A 23,229-nucleotide genomic window follows, 5' to 3' on the forward strand; every position below is an offset into this window, starting at 1 on the left:
TTTTAAATTTAGGCATAATTTAAAAGTAATGCAGCCAACTTGATGTGTCAGCTTTGTTTGGCGCAGGTGTCATTCTTGTTGACCTCAAGGCCACTCGTGTGTTACATACTGTTTTTCTTCCTTCATGTACCTCTCCTTCACTGTTCATGGATTAAAATCAAGCAAGATCATTTTAGCAGGATGGCTTATCCTTTTATCATGAATTCCTAGTCACTTCTGTTCATTAAGAAAGTCAATCAACAAAGACACAAAAATGTAACATCAAGTACTGTAGTGTCTTTATGTGATTACTCTGTTCTCCACAGTATACGCAGGCATAGAGACTCAACCAGCTTTATACTTCTCTGTGTTACGGAGATGGGAAATGATAGAGTAGCCTTAGCCAAATACAAAGACAACCAATTAATCCAGTGACTGATGATAGCCTTTGTCAAAAAAATGGATTTTGGATAATTCCATATAAAATGACCCTTTACTAAAGTAAATCACATCCTGAATTTATTTTTACTAAATTATCACCCTCTTCGTGTTTACATTATAGAAAAGCTGCATAAGAAGTTCACATTATAGGATGATTACATACTCTGAGCTAATGCCATGTGAAAAGGAAAATGAAAGTTCTCAAGAAAATGCTAATAAAATCTAGGAAATCACATAGGAAAAGCAATGTAATCATCAAACTGGAAAAAACCCAAATAATGCTTCATTACTAAAGTGATTAATACTGAAATATTTATCTTTAGTTATTTTATATTGTTTCTCCAGCTGTCCTTCCTGTACCCATATGATTTTGCACATTTCAGACACATAAAAAGTGTTAATAAATGTAATCCCAGCACTTAGGGAAAGGGGCAAGAGGACTCTGAATTCAAGGTCACCATGGGCTACTCCGCAAGACTCTCTCAAGAACAACCTCCCCCCTTTCAAGTTTCCTCGCTAAGTTCTAATGTCAACATACAACACCACTGCTGAACTACCTCACATGAGAACATTATAAGTACATCACAAATACTTTAATCCCAAACTCAAAAGTTACTCATGAAATATTTTTAACACTGAAATAACAGTTAAATTATGGCAAAGTGGTCACTTCTGTAACTAAAAATTCTTAAACTAATGTATATTGACTAATATATAGTAGCTCAGTCTGCATACGTGTGTGTGGATGTGTGCATGTTTGTGTGTGTGTGTGTTTGCATGCACGTATGGTTGCTAATGTAAAGAATTCTTACACAGTAAGTTGGCTCTCACGCAATAAAGGACATTCAGAACAGCAAGTCCTAATGCAAACACATTCTCATACCCTTTTCAGATCTAAGCTCTTCCGTGTCCTTTATCAGCTGCTCAATTTCGGACAGCAGTTCCAAGTTCTTCTTCTCAGAATCTTTCAGTTTACTTAAATAAGCAGGAAAAGGAAAATAGTCATTAATTAATTTTGTGTAGCTGGGCTTACTTGTTTAAATGTCTGTGAGGCTAAAGCAGGAGAGAGTCAACTACTGCATGCAAGACAAATGCAGCCTGTCACCTGCTCTTACACAAATTAATAAGCCAGCCAAACTCACTCTTCTGTGAAGAAGACGGCTGCCAGGGCTGAGGGCAGCTTAGTAGTAGAGGACTCGCCTGGCATGTCTGAAGCGCTGGCTTAACTCCCAGCACTGAAACTTCACATAGGACGGCAACAGCTGCTGCACTGTGACCACAGAGCTGAGCAGAGGAGAGGGCTACACAGGCCTTTATAGAAAGTTTGCTGACCCTGACCTGAATTAATAAATTCAACAGTATTATGGAAAAGTTAGTTTTAGAATTCTGCTAGACCTTGTTCATATAACCAGAGCATATATGTATGTGTCTGTGGGTGTGTACTTTGTGTGCAACTGTATGTATGTGTGTGGGTGTGAATGTGCACTTTGTGTGCAGCTGTGTGTATGTGTGTGTGTGCGTGTGCACTTTGTGTGCAGCTGTGTGTGTGTGCGTGTGCACTTTGTGTGCAGCTGTGTGTATGTGTGCGTGTCTGCACTTTGTGTGCAGCTGTGTGTATGTGTGTGTGTGCGTGTGCACTTTGTGTGCAGCTGTGTGTGAATGTAAATGTGCACTTTGTGTGCAGCTGTGTGTATGTGTGTGCGTGTGCACTTTGTGTGAATGTGTCTGGGTGCATGCACGAATGTAAAGGGCAGAGGCAGGCACCAGGTGACTTCCTTAGCAGCTCTTCACCTCAGTCTCAGGGACAGTTTCTACTGATTTTGGAGCACACTGACCTGGCTAGGTGTCTAAGGAGCCTCTGGAGGCCCCCATCCTGGTCTTTCCAGCCCTGGGATTCTGGGATTATAGGCAGATGCCATTGGTCTCACTTTTTGTTTTTGAAGGTGGGGATCAGAGATCAAATGTTAGGTCTTCACTCTTACAAGATATACACTTTGCTGACTGAGTTCATCACTTTTGTTGGTGGGGGGCAGAGCTGGGGATCAGACCCAGGGCCTCAGGCATGCCAGGCAAGCACTGCACTACTCAATAGCTTTCCCAACCATACAGTTATCACTTTTTGTTTAAAAAACAAAAACAAAATGGCAGATAGGCAGCTAAACATATAACTTCTTTCCAAATACTTTTCAACAAATGTATGAACTACTGTAATAAGACTAATGATTGGTCCTTACCATTCTGTGATGATGTTGGATGCTTTAACCTTGTTCAGCTCTTCCTGGATGGCCTGCTTAGCTCTTATTTCTGCATCCAGAGCTGACTGTAACTCTAGTCTAGCTGACATATCCAGTTTTGCAAAACGACGCATTTTCCAAGGCATATCCTATAGAATAATATGATTATGTCTCAGTTCCTTTCTATTTTATTAATATTTAAATTTCATAATACAAGTGAATCTAGAAGCTACTTTATGAGCAATATCACTGAAACTGAGTGGAAATGGCATATAATTTGTGAAAATGCATTCTTCATTAAATCAAGAAATAACAGTAAATATGCATAAATGAACATCAGTAACTGACTTTTCTTTTCAGTTCCTTCAGTAATGGATAGCTATAAAATAACAGCTAACAGTGACATTTTTATTTTCTTAAACTGGAAAAGACATAAACTAACTTATTTATCATGAAAACTTTTACAGCAAGTGAAAGCCTGGGAAAACTGGTACAGTTAAATTTACTACGTGCATTCTGCTTCCTAAAGAGGCAAGCTTCCAGGTGAAATGGCAGAGCTTACTGTTGCTCGTGTCCCCAAGCTGGAGTTTCTTAACGCTTCCAATTCTTCAGTCATCTTAGAAGCTAAGGCCTGAAGATAGCCTCGTGCATCCTTCTCATCACTCACCCTACAACACACAATGAAGTATGGAGTAAAACGCAGAAAACTTGAGTAGTTATGTAATTTAGAGCTTCATTAAGAACTAAGTGCCATGCCAGGCGGTGGTGGCGCACGCCTTTAATCCCAGCACTTGGGAGGCAGAGGCAGGTGGATCTCTGTGAGTTCGAGACCAGCCTGTTCTACAAGAGCTAGTTCCAGGACAGTCTCCAAAGCCACAGAGAAACCCTGTCTTGAAAAATCAAAAAACAAAACAAAAACAAACAAACAAAAAACTCAACAACAACAAACAACAAAAAATCCACTAATTTTAGATAGAAAATTTGTTAAATTTACACATTAAAAAAAAAAGGTACAGTGACTAAGGAAGAAACCCAAAGTTGACCTCTAGCCTACACATATGCACACATGTGCAGACAGACAGACACACACATACACACACACACACACACACACACTTTTTACAACAAATTTCCTGCTGTTGAAATTTCTAGTTATTTCAAACTGAATCATGAGCCAATAAAATAAATGTTCCATTATGCTCACTATGACATTTAAGTCTATTATTTGTTTCTTCACAACACTTTGTATTTAGCATCTGAAGTTGACAGTTATTTCACTACAGTGTTTAGATAATTTCATACTTTTTTCTTCTGGAAGACCAACAATTTGAGGTCAGCCTTGAGTACATGGTGAGAACTGTCTTAAAAAATGAATGAATGAGTTACTGAATAAGTAAATAAAGATTCCTTCCTTCACAGAATCACTTCCCATTCTCATAGTCACTGGAAAACAGAGCGGTGGTCTAAGAGCACAGATCTGGGGGGGAAATCAGTTTACAAAACAATTTTCAGCTCTATTTTTTTTTTATTATTCAGCTCCCTGATAAATTTGGCTAAATGTTAAAATGGTTCTCTTTAGAAATGTAAACCCAATGATGTGTTCATAAATTAAACATTAATGAGCTAACAGTTGTAGCACAGTAAATTTCCACAATCTGGACATGTCTGTATGCATTAGGTAGCAGAAGAGCTCTACATATTCGGGTTATTAGAGAAAAGTTACCTAAAATACATTTTATTCACTTTTGATTTAAGAAGGGTATTACAAAAAAGAAAACTGATTAAAATAAAAAATAACAGCAAACTAAAATCCTCAATGAATAATTAACTGGTTTATAGATACATAAAGGAACCAGTTATTCTGATATAAAAGTTAAAATGGGTAAAGATTTAAATAAATACTAAAGTTATTAGGAAATAAGTCTTCAGTGGATTCTGATTTCTCCACAAAGTATAAAATATGTAAATCTTTATAAGCATGGTAACAAGCATTTGGTGAATTAAAATGACAAAATCCATAGGTCAAATAATCAAAACCAGTGCTAAGAGCAGAGGAAATAGCTTGTGAAGCTAACTGCAGTCACTTAAGGTTTTGAAAACGCCATGCCTGAACTGACATGTTCTACTTACAAACACAGCATTGTTCAGCTTCTACATTTTTCTCAGGCTATCAGTTGCTTAAGATAATCATAAACATTTAGTTTTGATCTTAGAAAAGAATACCAAAGCGAGTGGATGTGTGTGATTCATTCTTCAAAGGTTTGCCTTTCCCATTCTTATACAGTATAGTCCCTAACTTACTTTCCATGGTAAACCAAGATGAAGGGTGTTCTCGGTGTCCACAACAACTCGGCCACAACCCACGCCACCCACAGCAGCACATCTGGAAGAACACTCACCACTGGATTATTTCTGTGATTTGGGCTTCCCAGTGGGCAACTGATTCTTTCTTGTCTGCTAGATCTTTGACCTCTTCTTCTAAGTGCTGGTTGCGCAAACTTAAGCTCTCATACAACGTGGTCAGCTGGAAGGCAGTTTGAAGGCATGAGTAGCTTTTAGGAACAGGACTTGACAGTACTTAGACACCCGTTGTTCCATCTAATAATGCATGATTATCTTCCACATCTCACACTGAAGACAGGATTTGTCTATAATGAACACTTGGAATTTTCCTGCTTTCTTTGCTTTTCCTCACACCCTGCATGAAATTGGTTCTAGCTGTGAATATTCTTCATCTAATTGAAAACAAAAACAAAAACAAAAAACCACCCAATTCTGCAGGTAACATTCACTCTTTCTTCTTACCCCCCCCCACTTCCATTTTCTGCAATTGCTACATTAACTTTTAAAAAATCTTATAAAGAATTAGAAGCACATACAAAAACTGTTTGAGTCTCCATGTGGGTGCTAGGAATCAAACCCAGATACTCTGGCAGAGCAGCCAACCCTGTGACCCAGGGGATATGACCCCCTCTTCTGGCCTCGATCAGCACTGTGTGCATGTGATGTACAGAATACAGGCAGACAAAACATCCATACACATAGAATAAAAATAAAGCTTATAAGAAAAACCAAAGGGAAACTGTGTACAAAAGAATACCAGTCCAAATGAACAGAGAAAATATATTAAAATAGATAATGTACTTAACAAGTTCAAAGCTAGTCTGGGCCACACAAGACACTCTCTCTAAAAAGATGATGATGGGAGGCGCATGGGAGAGCAAAAAGACAGGAAGAAGCAAAACAGACGCAAATGGTATAGTAAAACCTTCTGAGGAGGACCATTAATAACACGCAACATACAAGTGACAACCATGATTTAAACCACAGTGCATAACACCCAGCATGGACTAGACCAAGCGAGACTGAATCACTCACCTTATCAAGTTCACTTGTTAACTTTTTATTTTCTTCAGTTAGTAATACTTTTTCCCGTTCATACTGTTGTTTGAACTCATTTTCAAATTCTTCCCTTTCACTTTGACTAACACAATTCAAAACAGAAAAGCATAAAAGTCAACCGAAAGAATTATTTTTGTAACATTTACACAGCAACTACTTAAGAATCAGACTGAAGTATAGGAACAGCCACAGAGATGGTGATATGTAAGGACAGGTCTCATGAAAACCTTTCCAAAAATCTACATGTGCCTGGCATGATAGCACTTTCTCAACAGGCGGGCTCTCCTCTGTGTACAGGGCTCTCACACAGTTTCCTCTTCACTTTGAAGTCACCTCAGCACAATCTCCTCCAGCCAGCTCCTCTTCCCTTCCGTGCAGATTTAGTTTTCTCATTAACAGCCATTTCCTTCTTTGTTTCTGTCCCCAGCACATGTCACTATGTAATGTGTTCTACACTTTTCTCAGGACAATTTCTGAATCTATCACACTGTCTCCCAACTTCTACATTATCTTGAACCACTACTTCATGTTACAACCGGATTCCTCTGGATCCCTCTAATTATCCTCCACAAGGTAGCAAGTGACCATTCCAAAATGTAAGTATTATCATGCAACTTTCCTTACATTAATCCACAAATTTGCCTGTGTTTTGTTTTTTCCTAGTGTCATGCCTCACCACTCCGTTTTTCTGAGTGTGCATCCACCACAGTAAGCAGCACTTGTTTTCTAATGTGTGACAGTTCCTTTCCTTCGGGTCGTCATTCGGCCACCTCTGTCTGGACACTCCCCACTCACCTGTTCCTCTTTAGGCCCAGCTAAGACGTCTTCACCCTGGAAAGCCTCTGAGGCCTTTCGCACACCTCTCCTTCTCCCTCCTCTCCTCTCTTTCCACGCTGCACTGGCTTTGTCCCTGCTGGAGCCTGGCTACACCTATTGCCCAAGTTTCCCAAGACTTTGCACACAACATATACTTAGCAGATACTTGCTGGGTGAGAAAATAATTTGATTCTTACCTTTCTCTTCTGGTTTTCTCCAGTTTGTCTTTTAAAACCATAATTTCTTTGTTGAGAGCAAGTTGCTGGCCTTCAGAGTCATGCAGCTCCTTCTTCAGATTTTTAATCTCACTTGCATGTATTCCTTCCCTTTTAGATATTTCTTCTTCATAAAAGATACTTTTCTTCTCCAAGTCAGTCTTCAGCTTAGTTATCTCTTGCTGATGTTCTATGCTGCATATTCCTGGTGAGTAACTAATTTGTTTTTGCTATATGTATATAACAAAAGAGTAAAGAAATAAAATAAGAAGTAACTCCTTTCTATCAGGGACTATATATGCATAATGTGTGTGTGTGTGTGTGTGTATGTGTGTGCATTCTCAGACAAAAATGTACATGTAAAGGCTATTATTTATCTGACATATGTAACAAATACTTTTCTCAGTTTATATTATTTAATGGTCTATGCCTCTGATATTTTTGAAAGTCTGCACACTAAGGTCAGAGATTAAGCTGAACTTTTTGTTGGCATTTGTATGGTTTTTTTTTTTTTTTTGCTTTAAATTTGTTCTAGTTTGCTCCCTATTGCTATGGTAAAGGCTATGACCAAAAGAAACCTGGAATTTATTACATCCCATAGGTTAAAGTCCATCATGGAGGGAAGCTAGGGCAGGAGCTCAGGTAGGAAGCCGGTGGCAGGAACGGAATCAGAACCACAAAGGAGAGCTGCTTACTGGCTTGTTCTCCATGGCTTGCTCAGCCTGTTTTCTTATATTGCCTAGAGCCACCTGCCTAGATACCACCTAAAATGATCTAGAACCTCCCATATGAATCATTAACCAAGAAAATGCCCTACGGACTTGCCTACAGGCAATCTGATGGAGGCATTCTCTGAATGGAAGTTCCCTCTTCAAGCTCTCAGATAGAATAATAACAGTGAGACATCAGAAGTTCATCCATCAAATTCAGAAATACTATCAACAGAATGGTGACATCCTTTATCACTCCTGCATCACAATAGTTTTAGTTATTCTGACTAGCATGTAAAACAACAGAAATAAATACTGTAAAGAAAAATAAAAATACTACTTCTAAATAACTATTTCCTAGTATCAGAAATGAAAGACAGTATAAAATAAAAAATAATTCTAGATATTAAAACCAAGCAAAAATAAAACACTGTTACCAGTAAAAAAAATCAGACAAAAACATGACTGTAACACTCATAAGGAATAGCAGTGAGAAATCCCTCATTGGAATGAAAGGGAAAAACCTGTCTTGATAGATATAAAATATTCAAAGAGAAAAATATCAACTACTGGAAAGGGAAAATCAAGTGCTTATGCCTTCACTATTTTCCATGTTGCCTTCCATATAATTCTTTAAAAAAAAAGACCTGTTTCAAAGGTGAGAAAAGTACTGGGCATAGGAAGGGAGGAAAACAAATGCTTCTCATCTGTGAAGAATCAATTTCAAAGTAGCCAAGAAAATACTGAAAAAGAAAAGTGATAGGAATACTCTTTTCAAATCACTAAAATACACTCTAGGTCTCTAATGCAGTTATCACTGCAATACATCTTCTCCAACTGAGTAATTAAATCCAACATGGAAAATACCTTTAGTCAACGAAGAAGGCAATAATTAATAAATGGAACTGGAATCACCAGGCAACAATACAAGAACTGTCCACGGCCCATAAGGATGACTCCACTTTATGCTGACTAAAGGTCAGAGAGTTCAAAACTGTCCCTAGTAAGTCATAAGACCTAAAGGTCTAAGACGTGGCTACAGTAGGATGTTTGCTCTTGGGTGTCTTATCCACATAACAACAGACTTGGTATAAGGTATGGCTACCCAATCCTTGAGGACCGAGGAAGAAAAGTCTGTTTGTCCCATATACATGATATACCATGTTCTTCTTTTTGGTTAAGGTATTTAATAATGGTGAAAAATAAACTTGGGGCATTCAGTATTAACTGAAATGCCCTTCTGACACCTACCATGTGTCTCTGTAGCTCTCTTAACTCCTTTAGCTAGCCTTTCTTAATACACACTCCCCCTCTCAGGTATGAACCGAGTGCAGCCCCGAAAGACAGCTTCCCAAAAAGAACAGTCATTTCATACCACTTGACAAAACAAACTATAACACATTCAACAGTTAAGACTTTGAAATCCTATAGAAACATCTGAAAGAATGTGAAACTAAATATTAATGGTCACTCAGGACAAGTCAAGCTTTGAAGCAACAGAAGAAATAATGAACAAAGTGAAATATTTCTATAGTTTTACAAATGAACAATACAATTATAAGACAAATGAAATGATAGACTGAAAGTAGTTGTTGAAAACTAAGTAATATTTCTACTGTGTAAAGAATTTATACAAATGATAAGGACTGCAAAATTAAGAGGACAAGTAGAAATTTTACAGAGAAAAATACAGTTTGTAAGTAAGTCATAATAAGCCAAGAAACAAAAAGAACTAGTATTAACTTTTTAGCCTTTCATATTTGCAAAGAAGGTATTTATGCATTTTAAGATGACCTGCTCATTTCATTTCTAGGTATTTATCCAAATAATATAATAAAGAAAAAGTATCACATAAGTATTCATGGAAACTATCCTATTACAAAAGATGAGCTGGAGATGGCTCAGGGATAGGAGTACTCTGCTCTTCCGGAGGACCCCAGTTCTGTAGAGGCACCCATTGGTAGCTCACAACTGCCTGTAACTCTAGTTCCAGGGGATCTGACACCTGCTTCTGGCCTTTGTGGCATCATGTGCATGTGCTACACTTAACATACATGCAGGCAAAACACTCATACGCATAAAACAAAAGTGAAATATTTTTAAAGTTTTAAAAAGCTCATCATTTAATTGTAGAGAGACTTCAGATATTCTTATTGAATGACAATCACCAAAATTATGAACATGGTCATTTTTTTTTTAGTAGTGAAAATGCTTTCTACGAAAAGTGTTAAGTGTTTGGGGTTGAACTGTTTCCCTAAAATTCTTATGTTGAAGAACTAACTATACAATATTTAATCTTATTTAAAAACAGTGCCTTTCAGAGGAAATTAAGTTACATGAGGTTATTAGGGTGATCCCTAATTCAATGTGAGTATGTCCTTACAAAGAGGAGAGATTTGGACACATGCTACGCTCAGGAGAATCCCACAGAAGTGTAAAGAAGTATTAAGGGATGCCCCTATAACCAAGGAACATCAGAAATGACCAAAATCCACCAGAAACAGACTCTCCAACATGGTGATGCTGACCCTCTAGCCTCCAGACTCAAACGATCAGTTCCATTTTTGTAAGCCATTTACATGGTATTCTAATAGCTCTGGCAAGCTAACACATTAGGGGTTGGGAACTCTAGCAATTATTAACTTCACAACAGTAATAGTGATAGAATCTGCATATCACATAATTCACTTACTAAAGCTAAAAATTCAATTAGTGGTATATGTTATTAATTTTAAAGTAGTAAATATAAACAAAACTTTATTTTGATCATTTAAAGTATTCATTTTAGTGGCATTACAAATATATCCTTTCAAAGTTTCTTTTTAACATTCCAAAGAAAAAGCTTGTAAGCATTAAGAATTAAACCTCTACTAAGGCCCAAGCAATTTCTACTTTACTTGTATTTCTAAGAATTTAACCATTCTAGGTATTTCTCTTTTTTTTTCATTTTATTTTGTTTTATTTTTTTTCCCAGTTTAAATTTAGATAAGAAACGAGGTTGCTTCACAAGTCAGTTCCAGGTCCCTCTCCCATTCCTTCCCCTCCTCCCGTACCCTCCCCCCAACCACCCCCCCCCGTTATCCCCTCATTCCCCCAGGGAGGGTGAGGCCCTCCATGGGGCTAGGTATTTCATATAAGTGGAATCATACATTGTTTCTCTTTTTATGTCTGGCTTTCACTTAATGTTTTCAAGATTAAGACATACCATAGTATATATCAGAACACCATTCCTTTTTATGAGCCAAATGCTATCCCACTGCTAGTATGGAAAACATTTTGTTTAACCTTATCCATTTCATGATGTGTCAACTCATAGGTTGTTTCTACCCGTCAGCTTCAAAACACTTCAGTATAAGTACATATATCAGAATACCCATTTTCAACTGTATGGGGTGAACATGAACACACACACACACACACACACACACACACACACACACACACACACATTACAGATGATTGAGTAAGTGGTGTCCATGTTGAGTTCTGTGTCCATCTTTCTAGGAACCAAGAAATCATTTCCAAAGTTGATGAATAGCTTTACATTCCCATAAACAAAGATTTCAAATCCCCCACTCTCTTATAAGACATTTTTTTCCTCGCCCCACCTCCTTTCTCTCCTTGCTGTCTTAAAGAGTGTGAAGTAGTATCTCATTTTGGTTTTAGTTTTCATTCCAATAGTAATTAATGATGATACATCTTTTTTCATATGCTTACTGACCATTTGTATATCTTCTTTAATGACATGTCCATTTAAACCATTTTTAAACTGGATTATTTTTGTTGTTGTTGATCTGTAGCAGTTCTTTATACACTATGGATATCAACATATCACTAGATAAGTACTTTGCAAATATTTTCTTATATTCCATAAGCTGTCGTTTTACTTTTTTTCTATTGTTGCTTATCCTTCAGTGTCATTTCTATGAATCTACTGTCAAATCCAAAGTATCTAAGGATTTTATATTTTGTTTCAAATATTGAAGTTGATGGCCTATTTTTGAGTTAATTTTTGCATGTGGTGTGAGGCAGGGGTTCAAATTCACTCTTGCATATGAATTTCCAGTTGCTGAAACACATCCATTAGAGCAGTGGTTCTCAACCAGTGGGACGCTACCCCTTTGGAAAACCTTTAGCTCCAAAAAATATTTACACTATGATTAATAACAGTAGCAAAATTATAGTTATGAAGTAGCAACATTTAGCTAGGTTGATCCATCACCAAGCTGCCTTCTCATAAACAAATGCTATTCTCAGACTTAAAAGGAAGCTTCTCTTCACAATAAAAGGTTAACGCAGAGATGCATGGCTGCTCAAGACACTGATAGTAAATGAGCTCTGAAATGACATGCTCCCCCTCTCATCCTAATTTCCTTGTGTTTCATCTTTGGCTCACTGGCTGTTTCAAGGTATGCTGTTTAACATTCACATGTTTTTGAACATCCCAGTTTTTCTTCTGTTGGTTTCCAGCTGCATTCCTTTGTGACTAAAGAAGATTCTTTGCAGGAATTCAATCTTTTTACATTACTGAGATTTGTTCTGTGACTTAACCTGTGGTCAATTCTTCAGTTTACTACAACAACTTAAAAAGGATTTGCATTCTACTGTTGTTGGGTAAAAGCTATACATACCTATTAAGACTAGCTGGTCATAATGTTGCTAAATACCTCAAAATTCTATTGATGTTCGGCCCCGCTAGAAGCCGGACTCCTACTGCACAAGTTTCTCCCTTTACATCTGTTGACGTCATGCTTGTCCATTCTCAGCAGTACTGGAAGTTAAGCCACCAGGCAAGCATCCTACACCTGAGCTTTCACCTCCCTCTTGTGCAGTTTTCCCTTTGTGGCAGAGTTTTATTAAGTTGGTTAAGCCTTAACCTTGCAACCCTACTGCTTTTGCCTCCCAAGAAGCTGAAACTACAGCCCAGTGCTTCAAAACACTACTAAAAATTACTCTTCCTGGAATAAAAATGTGGCTTAGAATTATATTTACATACCTTTTATACAAAAAGTTCTATTTTAGGAAAATATCCAAAAGAATGAATAGGTATTGTGGGTAGTAAACAAAGTCTACCCCCCACACCTCCATCCCAGCTTTCCTGTTCCTTATTCCCTATCATCCCAGTCAGGTCAATTCCAAAGCTTCACAGGACACAGCAAGGTAGTAAACATAGAGAAGGCTTAGTGAGAAGGAACTATTTCACCTCTACTGGAGATGAAAAGAAAAGTCCCACCTATGGCATCATCTTTACACAAGCTTCACACAGAGCAGCATTTGAATGAAGCTAGTGGAGTATCACAACAGCAACCCACTTCCAGCTCCCCCAGCCTTTGCTGGCCTAACTCCTACTTACACTTTGAGACAGAGGTCCCCAAACCAAGATTTCGTGGGTTAGTGGCATTTTGAAATACGTTCTAGAACTGATATAATTGCCTTTTTTTAACTTTATCAAATAAAGATCAAAACCCAACAACTATTACCATAGCCTACACAGCAGCTAACAGCCACCTGCAACTCCAGTTCCAGGACACATGACCCTCTTCTAACTTCTGTAGGCACTGCACACATATGGAACACAGACACACAGAGACACAAGACACGTATATGTGTAACATAAATGTAAATCAATCTCAAAAATATTTAATTAGATGCTGTGATGGGGTTAGTGTTGATCCTGACTTGGCTGGATGTGAGGTCCCTCTAGCTATTTCTAGGTGTGTCTGTGAGACCATCAGTGACACCAACAGGTCATAAAGGCTCTGCTCTCTCACAGATTAAGCCCTTGATGGATTTCCTGGGAAGACAGTGAAAGGAAGAAGAGGAGCCTACCTAGAGGGAGGAGGGCACTGGGAGGGAGGCATATGCTTGAGGGCTGTTATCCCTGTCCACTTCCTGCACTGCCCCCTTGTGTCCCTGTTTGCCAATGGGTGAACATTCTCTTTCTTCATAAGCGCCCACCATGATGTTCTGCCTCGTAACAGGCCCAGAACCAATGAACCAAGCCATACAATAGGATCTCTCAAACAAGGAAGGCGAAATAAAGAATTCCTTTCTGACATTGTTTTCTCAGGTATTTTGGTTACAGTAGTGAGAGAGCTAAGCAAAACAAATGTCTCAGACTTCTACCTTGCACTCTGTAGCTCTTCTGAATTAAGTAAAAGAAAACCAGAGTTTCCACTGATATTCTGTCATTACAGCTAATGCCAACTCTACCACACAACTGATTCAATGAAAAGCACATGTAGTAAACAAGCATTAAAGAAATGACACACACAGAGGACAGGTTAATACATTTCTCTATGTTTTGAATAAGCAAGGTTACAGTTCTGGTGAGAAAACAGATCTGTGAGTCAGTCATTAAACCTTGAGGCACTTACTACAAGGATTTGAAAATAGCACAAAAGGCTAGGTGCCACTCAGTTGATTCTGACACTCCCTTCAGCATCTGCAATGCCATCTCTGCTACAAAGCACTGAGCACTATGAGGTGTGAGCTTGCATATGTACTTACATATCCCTGGAACGGAAGCCATGGATGAGAAAATTAAAACAGGAGGCATGGAAGTGTTCTATTCAGTGTTACTCAGCTGGTAACTAGTCAGGCTAGAAGTTAAAAATGGGTCATCTGGCCGGAGTTGGCCTCTCTCGGGTCATTTACAAAACAGGAAGTGGCATGATGGTTAATTCTGACTGTCAACTTCATAGGCTTGAGAATTATCACAGAAACAAACCTCGGGCATGTCCATGAGGGAGTTCCTAGACTGGGTTAACCTAGATGGGAAGACACACCCTGGAGTCCTGGACTCAACAAACTGGGAAGAGTGAGATGAATACTAGCATTTATCTCTCTCTACTTCCTCACTGCCAAGTGTGATTTGACCTCACGATCTGCTGTCATGCCATCCTTGCCATGTTAAACACCTCTCAAATCGTCAGCCAAAACACACGTTTCTTTCCTTAAGTTGCTTAATCAAAAGTTTTGTCACAACAAGAGAGTGGCAAATTCAGTGCATCCTGATAGCTTATAACAATATGCATTCAGATTACCAGGACATCCTGTTCAGGTAGGCAGTCCTTCATGGATTTCTACGCTCCACCACACCAACTTGAATGTGGTGAGCAAATCTGTATCAGCTCCCAACTAGTAAGAATGAGAAGTAAGACTACTAGACTGGAAGCACAGGTAGTTTTCATTCAGCACCAAAAAGAGTTAATAAGTTAGTCCTCCTATCAAGATTGCCGAGAAGAAAATCACCAGGGTCATAAGGTCAAGCGGTACCTTTAGTCCCTCCAGCTCATTTTCCAGTTGCTTGGAATAGTGTTCGCTCTGCTCACGCAGTTTCCGGTCCTTTGATGCTTCAGCAACTAGAGCCTCAGCGTGAACTTCCAGCTTCAAAATAAAAAGGGCAGAATTCATGGTTAGTTTCCAAAGCACCTTTCCCCAAGAAAATGTATAGCTCAAATGGTGAGATTCACACTAGTTTATAGTACCAAGCTACAAAAGACCTTTCATCAACACTTAAAAGAATGGGATGCACATTACTTCACTAGTCTCTGAGTGCAGTTTAAAGCACTACTCCACAGACACTATAGATTTGCCTGGCTACTGACCTCTTTCTTGGCTCTCTCTGCTCTGCGCAGCTCTTGCCTTAAGCTCTCAGCTTTTTGCATCACCAGGTCCACCTCTTCTTCCTTATCTCGGACATGGCGAGCAAGTTTCTGTTTTTGGGTGTGCAATTCTGTTAGTCGCTCATTGATCTCCATGAACTCCTGCATGGCCAGTTTCCTCTGACAGTGTGCGTCTTTCAGCTCTTTGGATTGGTTTTTTAATCGCTCACTAGCCTGGACTAGTTCCTACAGTTTTGTAAAAAGAATATACGTTACCAAATCTGCAACTTGGACACCACATTTGGCCATGAAAGTAGCTATTAATAAAGTCATGAAGAGCCAAAATTATTCACCTCAGGACAATACGATTACTCCTAAAGACACAAAGGTAATGATGCCTTCGAAAACTCGTTTTTAAAATTTATTTTTATTTATGTGTATATGTGTCTAACCTGTATTATATATGTGCACCATGTATACACAGAACCTGTTGAGTCCAGAAGAGGGCATCAGAGCCAAGAAACTGAAGCTATAAACAATTGTTGGCTCCCACTTGGGTGCTGGGAACTGAAATCTGCAAGAGCAGCCAGTGCTCTTGATCAGTGAACTTTCTCCAACACCAACTCTCAAATTTTTATGCTGACATGAAAATACAAAGAGGCAGCTGAATGAGCCTTAAAATATAAAAAGATAAACTATGATGTTCAAAATAATTTGTAAAACTTAATAAATATTTGGACAAATTTTTAATTAAAATGAATAATTGCAAATAATAAACAACAGTTACCTTTCTCTTCCTGAGAAGAGTAAGCCCTAGACTAGTAACAAGGAGAAATATCCCTAAATCTAAGATTACTGCTTTAGAGGTAAAGCAGACTCAGATCCATGGAAGTGCAGGAAGGAACTTCAAGGAAATTCGGCGTATTCACACATTAGCAGTGAATGAACATGAGCCCATATCTACAGATTCCCAAAGAACCAAGGAATAGAACCACTGTTAGGAACCAATGGCAACAACAGGAAACAGAAATAAACACCAGAAATATTTGGGAATCACTAGATACCGGCATAAGAGTGATCTGTATGAGATATTGGAAGAAATAAAAGGAGTTACCATAGAAACTGGGAAATGAGAAAAGACTAATAAAAACTATTACATAGATTTATTAAAATATCTGCAAGACATTTAGACATTAAAGAAATATGCATTAAAATTAAAAACACACATATATAACATAGGAAACTTAATATTTATAAAGCAAGAGAAAGAAACTCAAACATAAACCCAGAAATGTGTAGAAATGAAACTGGATAGCACTACAAAAATAAAAATTTCCAAAGAGATTTGGGGGCTGACGAGATGGCTCAGTAGTGAAGAGCACTGGGTGGTCATCCATGTAAGGCAGCTCACAATCATCTGTAACTCCAGTTCCAGGAGACATTATGCCCTATTCTAGCTACCTTGAGCATACAAACAGTGCCAGCAAAACACTTATACATGTAAAATTAAAAGGCACTGCTTTCCACACCCCCCACACACCCCCCATCCTGCAAGGTGGACAGAACTAACTTCTGTAAATTGCTAATCTACCCTCTGTGCCCATGCCACAGAAGGTGTACACACGTGCATATATAGACACATGTGCATACATGCACACACACAAATGGAATACATTTAAAAAAAGAAATTGGGATGGGAGCAAATCATTTATATTCTACTCTCAAAAAAACAAAAATAGATCATCAAACTCAGAAGAGACAAATAGTAACAGGAAGAGTGAAAAAACAAAGAGACAAGAAAATGATGCGGTATACTCAGAAAAATTACTTCTGAAGTATAGCAAAAACTAACAGCGCTTACCACTAGCATATCTGTATTAAAGGAAACGCAATACCTTCACTTCAGAAAAAGGAAAACAGTTTTAGAAAGACAATGGCACACAAGGGAAACAGGACTAAGAACCTGGCACACATGGATGTGAAGAAATATGTATAAGATTTTATTTTAAACATCTGATTCATAGTTACTAGTAAATATACATACTAAGTATCTGTGTGGACCACACATATATTCGAAGGAAGTAATAGAATTAAAGAACCTTAAGAATTTTGGTGACTAGTTCAATTTAGATTTTGCTAACAAGCATAGTAAAATTCAAATGCAAGCACTCAAAGACCAGAACTGGTAGAAAGTAAAACATGAACAAGAAAACAAAGAATAAGACATGATTTAGCAAAACAAAAAGAATTCTGGAGACTTGTTTCTTAGCAATACACACATAACACTGATGAACTATGCCTTAAATTGGTTAAGATGCTATGTTACATGCATTTTAGCACAATTATATTTTGTTAAAAAATGATACAAAAGAAGCACAGTGTGACAAATACAAGGGAAAATGAAACAGAAACATATTCATATACCTTAGTAATCAAAGTAAATATAAAGGACCAAACTCACCAGATAGTTAGTTTGTTATACTAGATAAGCAAAATCTAACCTTAGCAGAAAAGCATTGTTAGGAATACATTACTAAACAACCACAGAACTCAAAAGAACAGGAAGCCAATCCATTTTAACATTTAGTGAGTTCTGTAGGGTAGTCTTAAAGTGCAGTGAAAAGAAATTGCCTGAAATAGATAGCATTAGAAAATAAATCACCAATCACCACAACGAGAATTTCGATTTCCTAGTCATTAATTATCAACAAGGTAACAGTGACTATAAAGACAACCTGAAATAGAGCCCATGCCTATAAACCTAGCATCTGGGAGGGTTAGAATGAATCTGAGGTCAGTATGCTTTATGCACTAAGTAGAAGGGTATCCTGGACTACACAGTAAGACTCTGTCTTACAAGGGTTTGAAGCTTTCTAGTAAGCTTTTTATGTATAGAAGCTTGTACACTGTTTTGGGAATATATACTCTTTTCAATAATATACACTGGTATTTTTAAAATAACACTAAAATCTGAGCCATGAAGCAAAGCTCAGGAGATTTCTAACATACACAAATGACATGCTTCAAGGCACTGCAATGAAATAATAAATTAACAAAAAATGTATAATTTCCAACAGGGAAAACTTCAAGATGCATTTATAAGAAAATAATTTGTCAAGGAGAAAAATGATCCATACAAAAAATATTTAAAACTAAACATTTTGATATTAAAAAGCAACACAATGTTTCATATACACTAAAACCTGGTACTAAAGTAAAGCTATATGGGAAAGTGCAGAATATTATTTTAAGATGTGCTATATTTTTGCCTTTCTGCTGGGAACCGGCTGCTTGCTGTCGAAATGGGCAAGTTCATGAAACCCGGGAAAGTGGTGCTGGTCCTGGCTGGACGTTACTCCGGACACAAAGCCGCCATCGTGAAGAACATTGAGGACGGCACCTCAGACCGCCCTTACAGCCATGCCCTGGTGGCTGGAATTGACCTCTATCCCCGAAAAGTGACTGCTGCCATGGGCAAGAAGAAAATCGCCAAGCGATCAAAGATCAAGTCTTTTGTGAAAGTTTATAACTACAATCACCTCATGCCCACAAGGTACTCTGTGGACATCCCCTTGGACAAAACTGTTGTCAATAAGGATGTCTTTAGAGACCCAGCCCTGAAACGCAAGGCCAGGCGGGAAGCCAAGGTCAAGTTTGAGGAACGATATAAGACAGGAAAGAACAAATGGTTTTTCCAGAAGCTTCGCTTTTAGGTATATTTTTGTTTCCATCATTAAATGTTTAAAAAAAAAAGATGTGCTATATTTGTTTATATTGTGGAACATTTGTTTAATGATGCAAAGATGTGTTGTATTTTTTTATGTTGCGCTTGTTTAACTCTGTGAAGCTGTATTACTTTGTCTGTCAAAAACACCAGATTGGTGTAATAAAGAGCTGAATGGCCAATAGCAAGGTAGGAGAAAGGATGGGCAGAGCTGGCAGACAGAATAAATAGGAGGAAAACTCTGGGAAAAGAAAATCAAAGAGGAAAGAAAAGAAAAGGAGAGGAGGCTGTCAGGAGCCAGCCAACTAGCTACACAGCCAGCCATGGAGTAAAGAAAGGTATATAGGTAAAGGTAAAAGCTCAGAGACAAAAGATAGGCAGGATAAGTTAATAAAAGCTGTCAAGAAACAAGCCAAGCTAAGGCCGGGGTATTCATAAGAAAATAATAAGCTTCCATGTATTTATTTAGGAGCTGGGTGGCAGATCCCCAAAACAATCACCAAGTGAAAAAAAAATCCAACTACAGGAAATAGTCTGAAATAGAAAGGAAAAAGAAGGTAGATTTCAGAGTCTGCATAAGACAGAAGCTTCCCAATAACAAGATGTAGGCAGTTTCACCCATTCTGAGACTGTCATGATTTTATATTAAAAACGGTCAAGAAAAGTAAAAGTGTGGGTCAATTTAACTCATAGAAAGTGATTTAAAAACCTTATTATGAGCAAATCATTTCCAGTGATCTATAAAACCCCTAGACAGGAGCTTTGGAGTTAAACACAATGTATACAGAAATGTATACAGAAATGCTAGCTCTAGCACTTATCACCAATAACCCTGAGCAAGTTAACACCTCAGTACTCAGTCTCAGGGAGATTAACATAATACACAACTCATGGGTGGTTGTGAATATGAAACAGCATTGTGTGTGTGTGTGTATGAATATACATACAAACATACCCGAATGCACTTAAAACAGTGCTATAAATATAATATACATAAACATGACCTATGCTATCATATTCTAGTTAGAAAATGATATGTGGTAATTTGAACTTAAAATGTGTTTCATATTCGAAAACATCTGTTAATGTAACTCACCATACAAAGTTTTAAGTAGAATCATATAAATGGTGTATAGGAATGAACTCTGTGTAAAGTCAATATTTATTCTTAATAGTAAACATTGAGTAGCAAAATAAAAATAGAAAGTAATCCCCTTAACCTATTGGAAAATGTTTTATAAAAACATATATAGTAGTAAACATTACAGTAAAACATTAGTAATAAAAGTTCAGGGCATTTTCTTTAAAATCAACAGGTTGGTGCCTGATGTTACTATTTCTATTCCATGTTATTCTGAGGTCCCAGCTAACGCAGTAAGCTTACAGAAGATGGAAACCATAAAAACCCCAAGTTAGAAACAAAGAAGTTATTATTTACAGAAATTTTTGAAAAAAAATCTAAAACGTATCCTGTTAATAAGAGTTCAGCAGTGTTAGACAAGAACTGCTAACAAAAGCAAGGAAGAAAACAAAAAATAAAGATATTTAAAATATGAAACAACAGAAGAACAATTTAAAGAAAGGCAAACAATTTCATGACAGAGCACATTTTGGTTTTTTGTTTGTTTGTTTATTCTTGTTTTTGAGATGGGGATTTATGGATCCTAGGCTGACCATAAACACCAGATATCCAAGGACAGCCTTGAATTTCTGAACTTTTAGCCATCTCCCTTGTGCAGGAATTACAGGCATCAGCATGTCTGTTTAGGCCACTTCAGTACTGGGGACTGAACAATGCTCGGTGCATGCCAGGCAAGCACTCTACCAAGTGAACCACATTATAAAATTTAAATAACTTTAAATATATGGAAAGCTAACACACTGATGTATTAGAAGACAGCAGTACTGGACAGAAACAGCTTTGTGTTTTACACAATTAGTCCACCTAAACAAATGTCACTGAAACTTGGGGCCTTTCCTATATGTGAGCCATAGAAAGTAATTCATAATGAATTCAACAGTGGGGAAATGCATTTACCCTCTGGAGACATTTCAAGATGAGGCTGCATGTGCCCTGGACTATGGGGACTTCTTTGTGAGGCTGGTTATCTGGGGCTTAACTAAGGCTTAGAATAGTTCATTTTTATTCCAAAGGCACAGAGAAGAGGTCAAGACATTTCTCTTCAGACTTCCAAAGAGACTCAGAAAAAAAAAAAAGGAGTAGAGAGCAGTGTTGCCTTTTTCTTCTATAATTAACACCTGGCCTGGACAACCGTCATGGAGGTTCCTCTTCTGTAATACAGACTCCTCACTTGAAGGGTTGTTGATTCCAATTAGTTCTCAGAATTGTGTAGGAGATAAAAACTTACGTTATCTACTGAATACAAATGATGACAATAATCTGCTATGCTCTTATATTTGTGCATATTCAAAATCATAACAAATATACATGAACTTTGATATAATATAATACAGTTAATTCTTCCGTAATTTATCAGTGATGAAATACAATTCTGATTAAAATTCCATCACAGTTTTCAAGAGTTATAGACTAATTCAAGAGGGAATTTGCTATATGATGGAGGTGCATTGCACAGTTGAGGAAAGAACACTATTCTGCCCGCAAGTAGCTGGTTAGCTATATTGGAAAAAGAAAAATCAAATTTTTATAACACAGTATCAGGCAGTTAGTTAGGTATCAGGTTTGGAGTTTAACAGGAATGAACCCCTCTCTCATAACCAGTAGCAGGACTTTTGATCACTAATCAAAAAATGAGGTCTGAGTCAGATTTCTGGCCCTGGTTGGGTAGAATCTATTATAGCACAAAGCATGCTCTCAAGGGATGAGAGTTGACAGTGGTCAAAGAGGCCATTGTGTCAGCCTACTCTTAGGTAGACTTTACACTGTTTCTGAAGTCCTCTGAACAGCTTTTTCTGGAGGGTGTTTTCATCACCCAGGTGACTGACAGGTCCATTTGAATTGGCTCTTATGGGAGAGGATGCTAATACATGCTTATTCTTTCTGAGAAGTCCTTCAGCCAGGCAATAGTCTTGCAAGTTCTAAATGTGCATCCACCTGTCTTCTACCCTCTGCTGCGTGTCTCTGTCTCATAAGGATACAGAGATAGATCATAAGGATCAGGGACCAAAGAAAGCACTAAGATCACAGTGACAACACAGTCAGCAAAAATGAGTTTCTAGTATTTAAAGACATAAATATCAAAGATTAAGATTTAAGAATTAAGGATAAAACTTAGGAGATTTTTTAAAAATCTCTGAGTCTTAGTAGTGTATGAGACAGCAAATGCACTATTAAGTGTATTAAGACTTTCCAGCTCTGGTTAGGCAGACAGTAAATAGAAAAGCCACCTACTGGTATCTTTAACTTGCACAATTAGTGAAAGACATTAGAAAATTCAAGAATTCTTATAAACAACAAAAGACAACCAAACTGAAAAACATGTAAATTTTAAGGCATTTTGTAAAAGAAATAACATAAAAATGAACAGACATGTAATTAAAGATACATGGCCATCTAAAAAAATTAGACAAATTCAAATTAGACTACAAAGAAACATGGAGTTAGACCAAAATCTCAATAAAGACGAGATTGACTAAAAGAAATAAATGCAGCATATGAAACATCACTGAACACAGAAACTACTGTACTATATGAAAGAATATAAAAACTGGAATACTGGAAAACATTTTGGCATTACTATAAAAACAAAATATTTGCTAAACTAATTAAAAGTAAGCAGAGGACCTAAGTGGACAGTGCTCCAAGGATGACATTCAAAAGCCAACAGCTATATAAAGAGATTTACAAGATAAACTAATCGCCACAGAAATGAAAAATCAAAACCAGAAATAGATATCATATTACCACTGTCAGAATGGTTATTATAAAAAAGACGAAAGCAAATAAGCATTGATTATGATGCAAAGAAAATGAATTTTTTTCTTTCTGCTAGTAGGACATTAACCAAATCACTTATTATTTTAATATTATACCCTACTGGTATAAGGTTTCTTTTCAACACTAATATTTTTTCAAAATATACTAACATTTAGCACTACAATGTACTAAAAACTGCTAAA

The 23,229-nt window shown here is 37.4% G+C and overlaps 2 protein-coding genes across 2 annotated transcripts in view; one reads left to right on the forward strand and one right to left on the reverse strand.

Annotated features, from left to right (window-relative positions):
• The window catches only part of Cdc42bpa (CDC42 binding protein kinase alpha), a 176,399-nt gene that overhangs the window by 52,417 nt on the left and 100,753 nt on the right, over nucleotides 1-23,229 (reverse strand). Inside the window, 8 exon segments of the mRNA XM_040737372.1 lie at nucleotides 1,304-1,395; nucleotides 2,655-2,803; nucleotides 3,217-3,322; nucleotides 5,054-5,178; nucleotides 6,033-6,138; nucleotides 7,070-7,317; nucleotides 15,076-15,186; nucleotides 15,408-15,650. Of these exon segments, the coding sequence (XP_040593306.1) occupies nucleotides 1,304-1,395; nucleotides 2,655-2,803; nucleotides 3,217-3,322; nucleotides 5,054-5,178; nucleotides 6,033-6,138; nucleotides 7,070-7,317; nucleotides 15,076-15,186; nucleotides 15,408-15,650 (1,180 nt within the window).
• LOC101835786 (60S ribosomal protein L27-like) lies at nucleotides 18,680-19,148 on the forward strand. The gene has a single exon (XM_040737375.1). The coding sequence runs from the start codon at nucleotides 18,707-18,709 to the stop codon at nucleotides 19,115-19,117; it is 411 nt and encodes a 136-aa protein (XP_040593309.1). The 5' UTR covers nucleotides 18,680-18,706; the 3' UTR covers nucleotides 19,118-19,148.

Source organism: Mesocricetus auratus, unplaced genomic scaffold (genome assembly GCF_017639785.1).
Source record: "Mesocricetus auratus isolate SY011 unplaced genomic scaffold, BCM_Maur_2.0 Super-Scaffold_100676, whole genome shotgun sequence".
Classification (NCBI taxonomy): Eukaryota; Metazoa; Chordata; class Mammalia; order Rodentia; family Cricetidae; genus Mesocricetus; species Mesocricetus auratus.

What these genes read in the sequence shown, in the direction of transcription:
- LOC101835786 (XM_040737375.1), top strand. Translation starts at nt 18,707, where the DNA reads ATGGGCAAGTTCATGAAACCCGGGAAAGTGGTGCTGGTCCTGGCTGGA.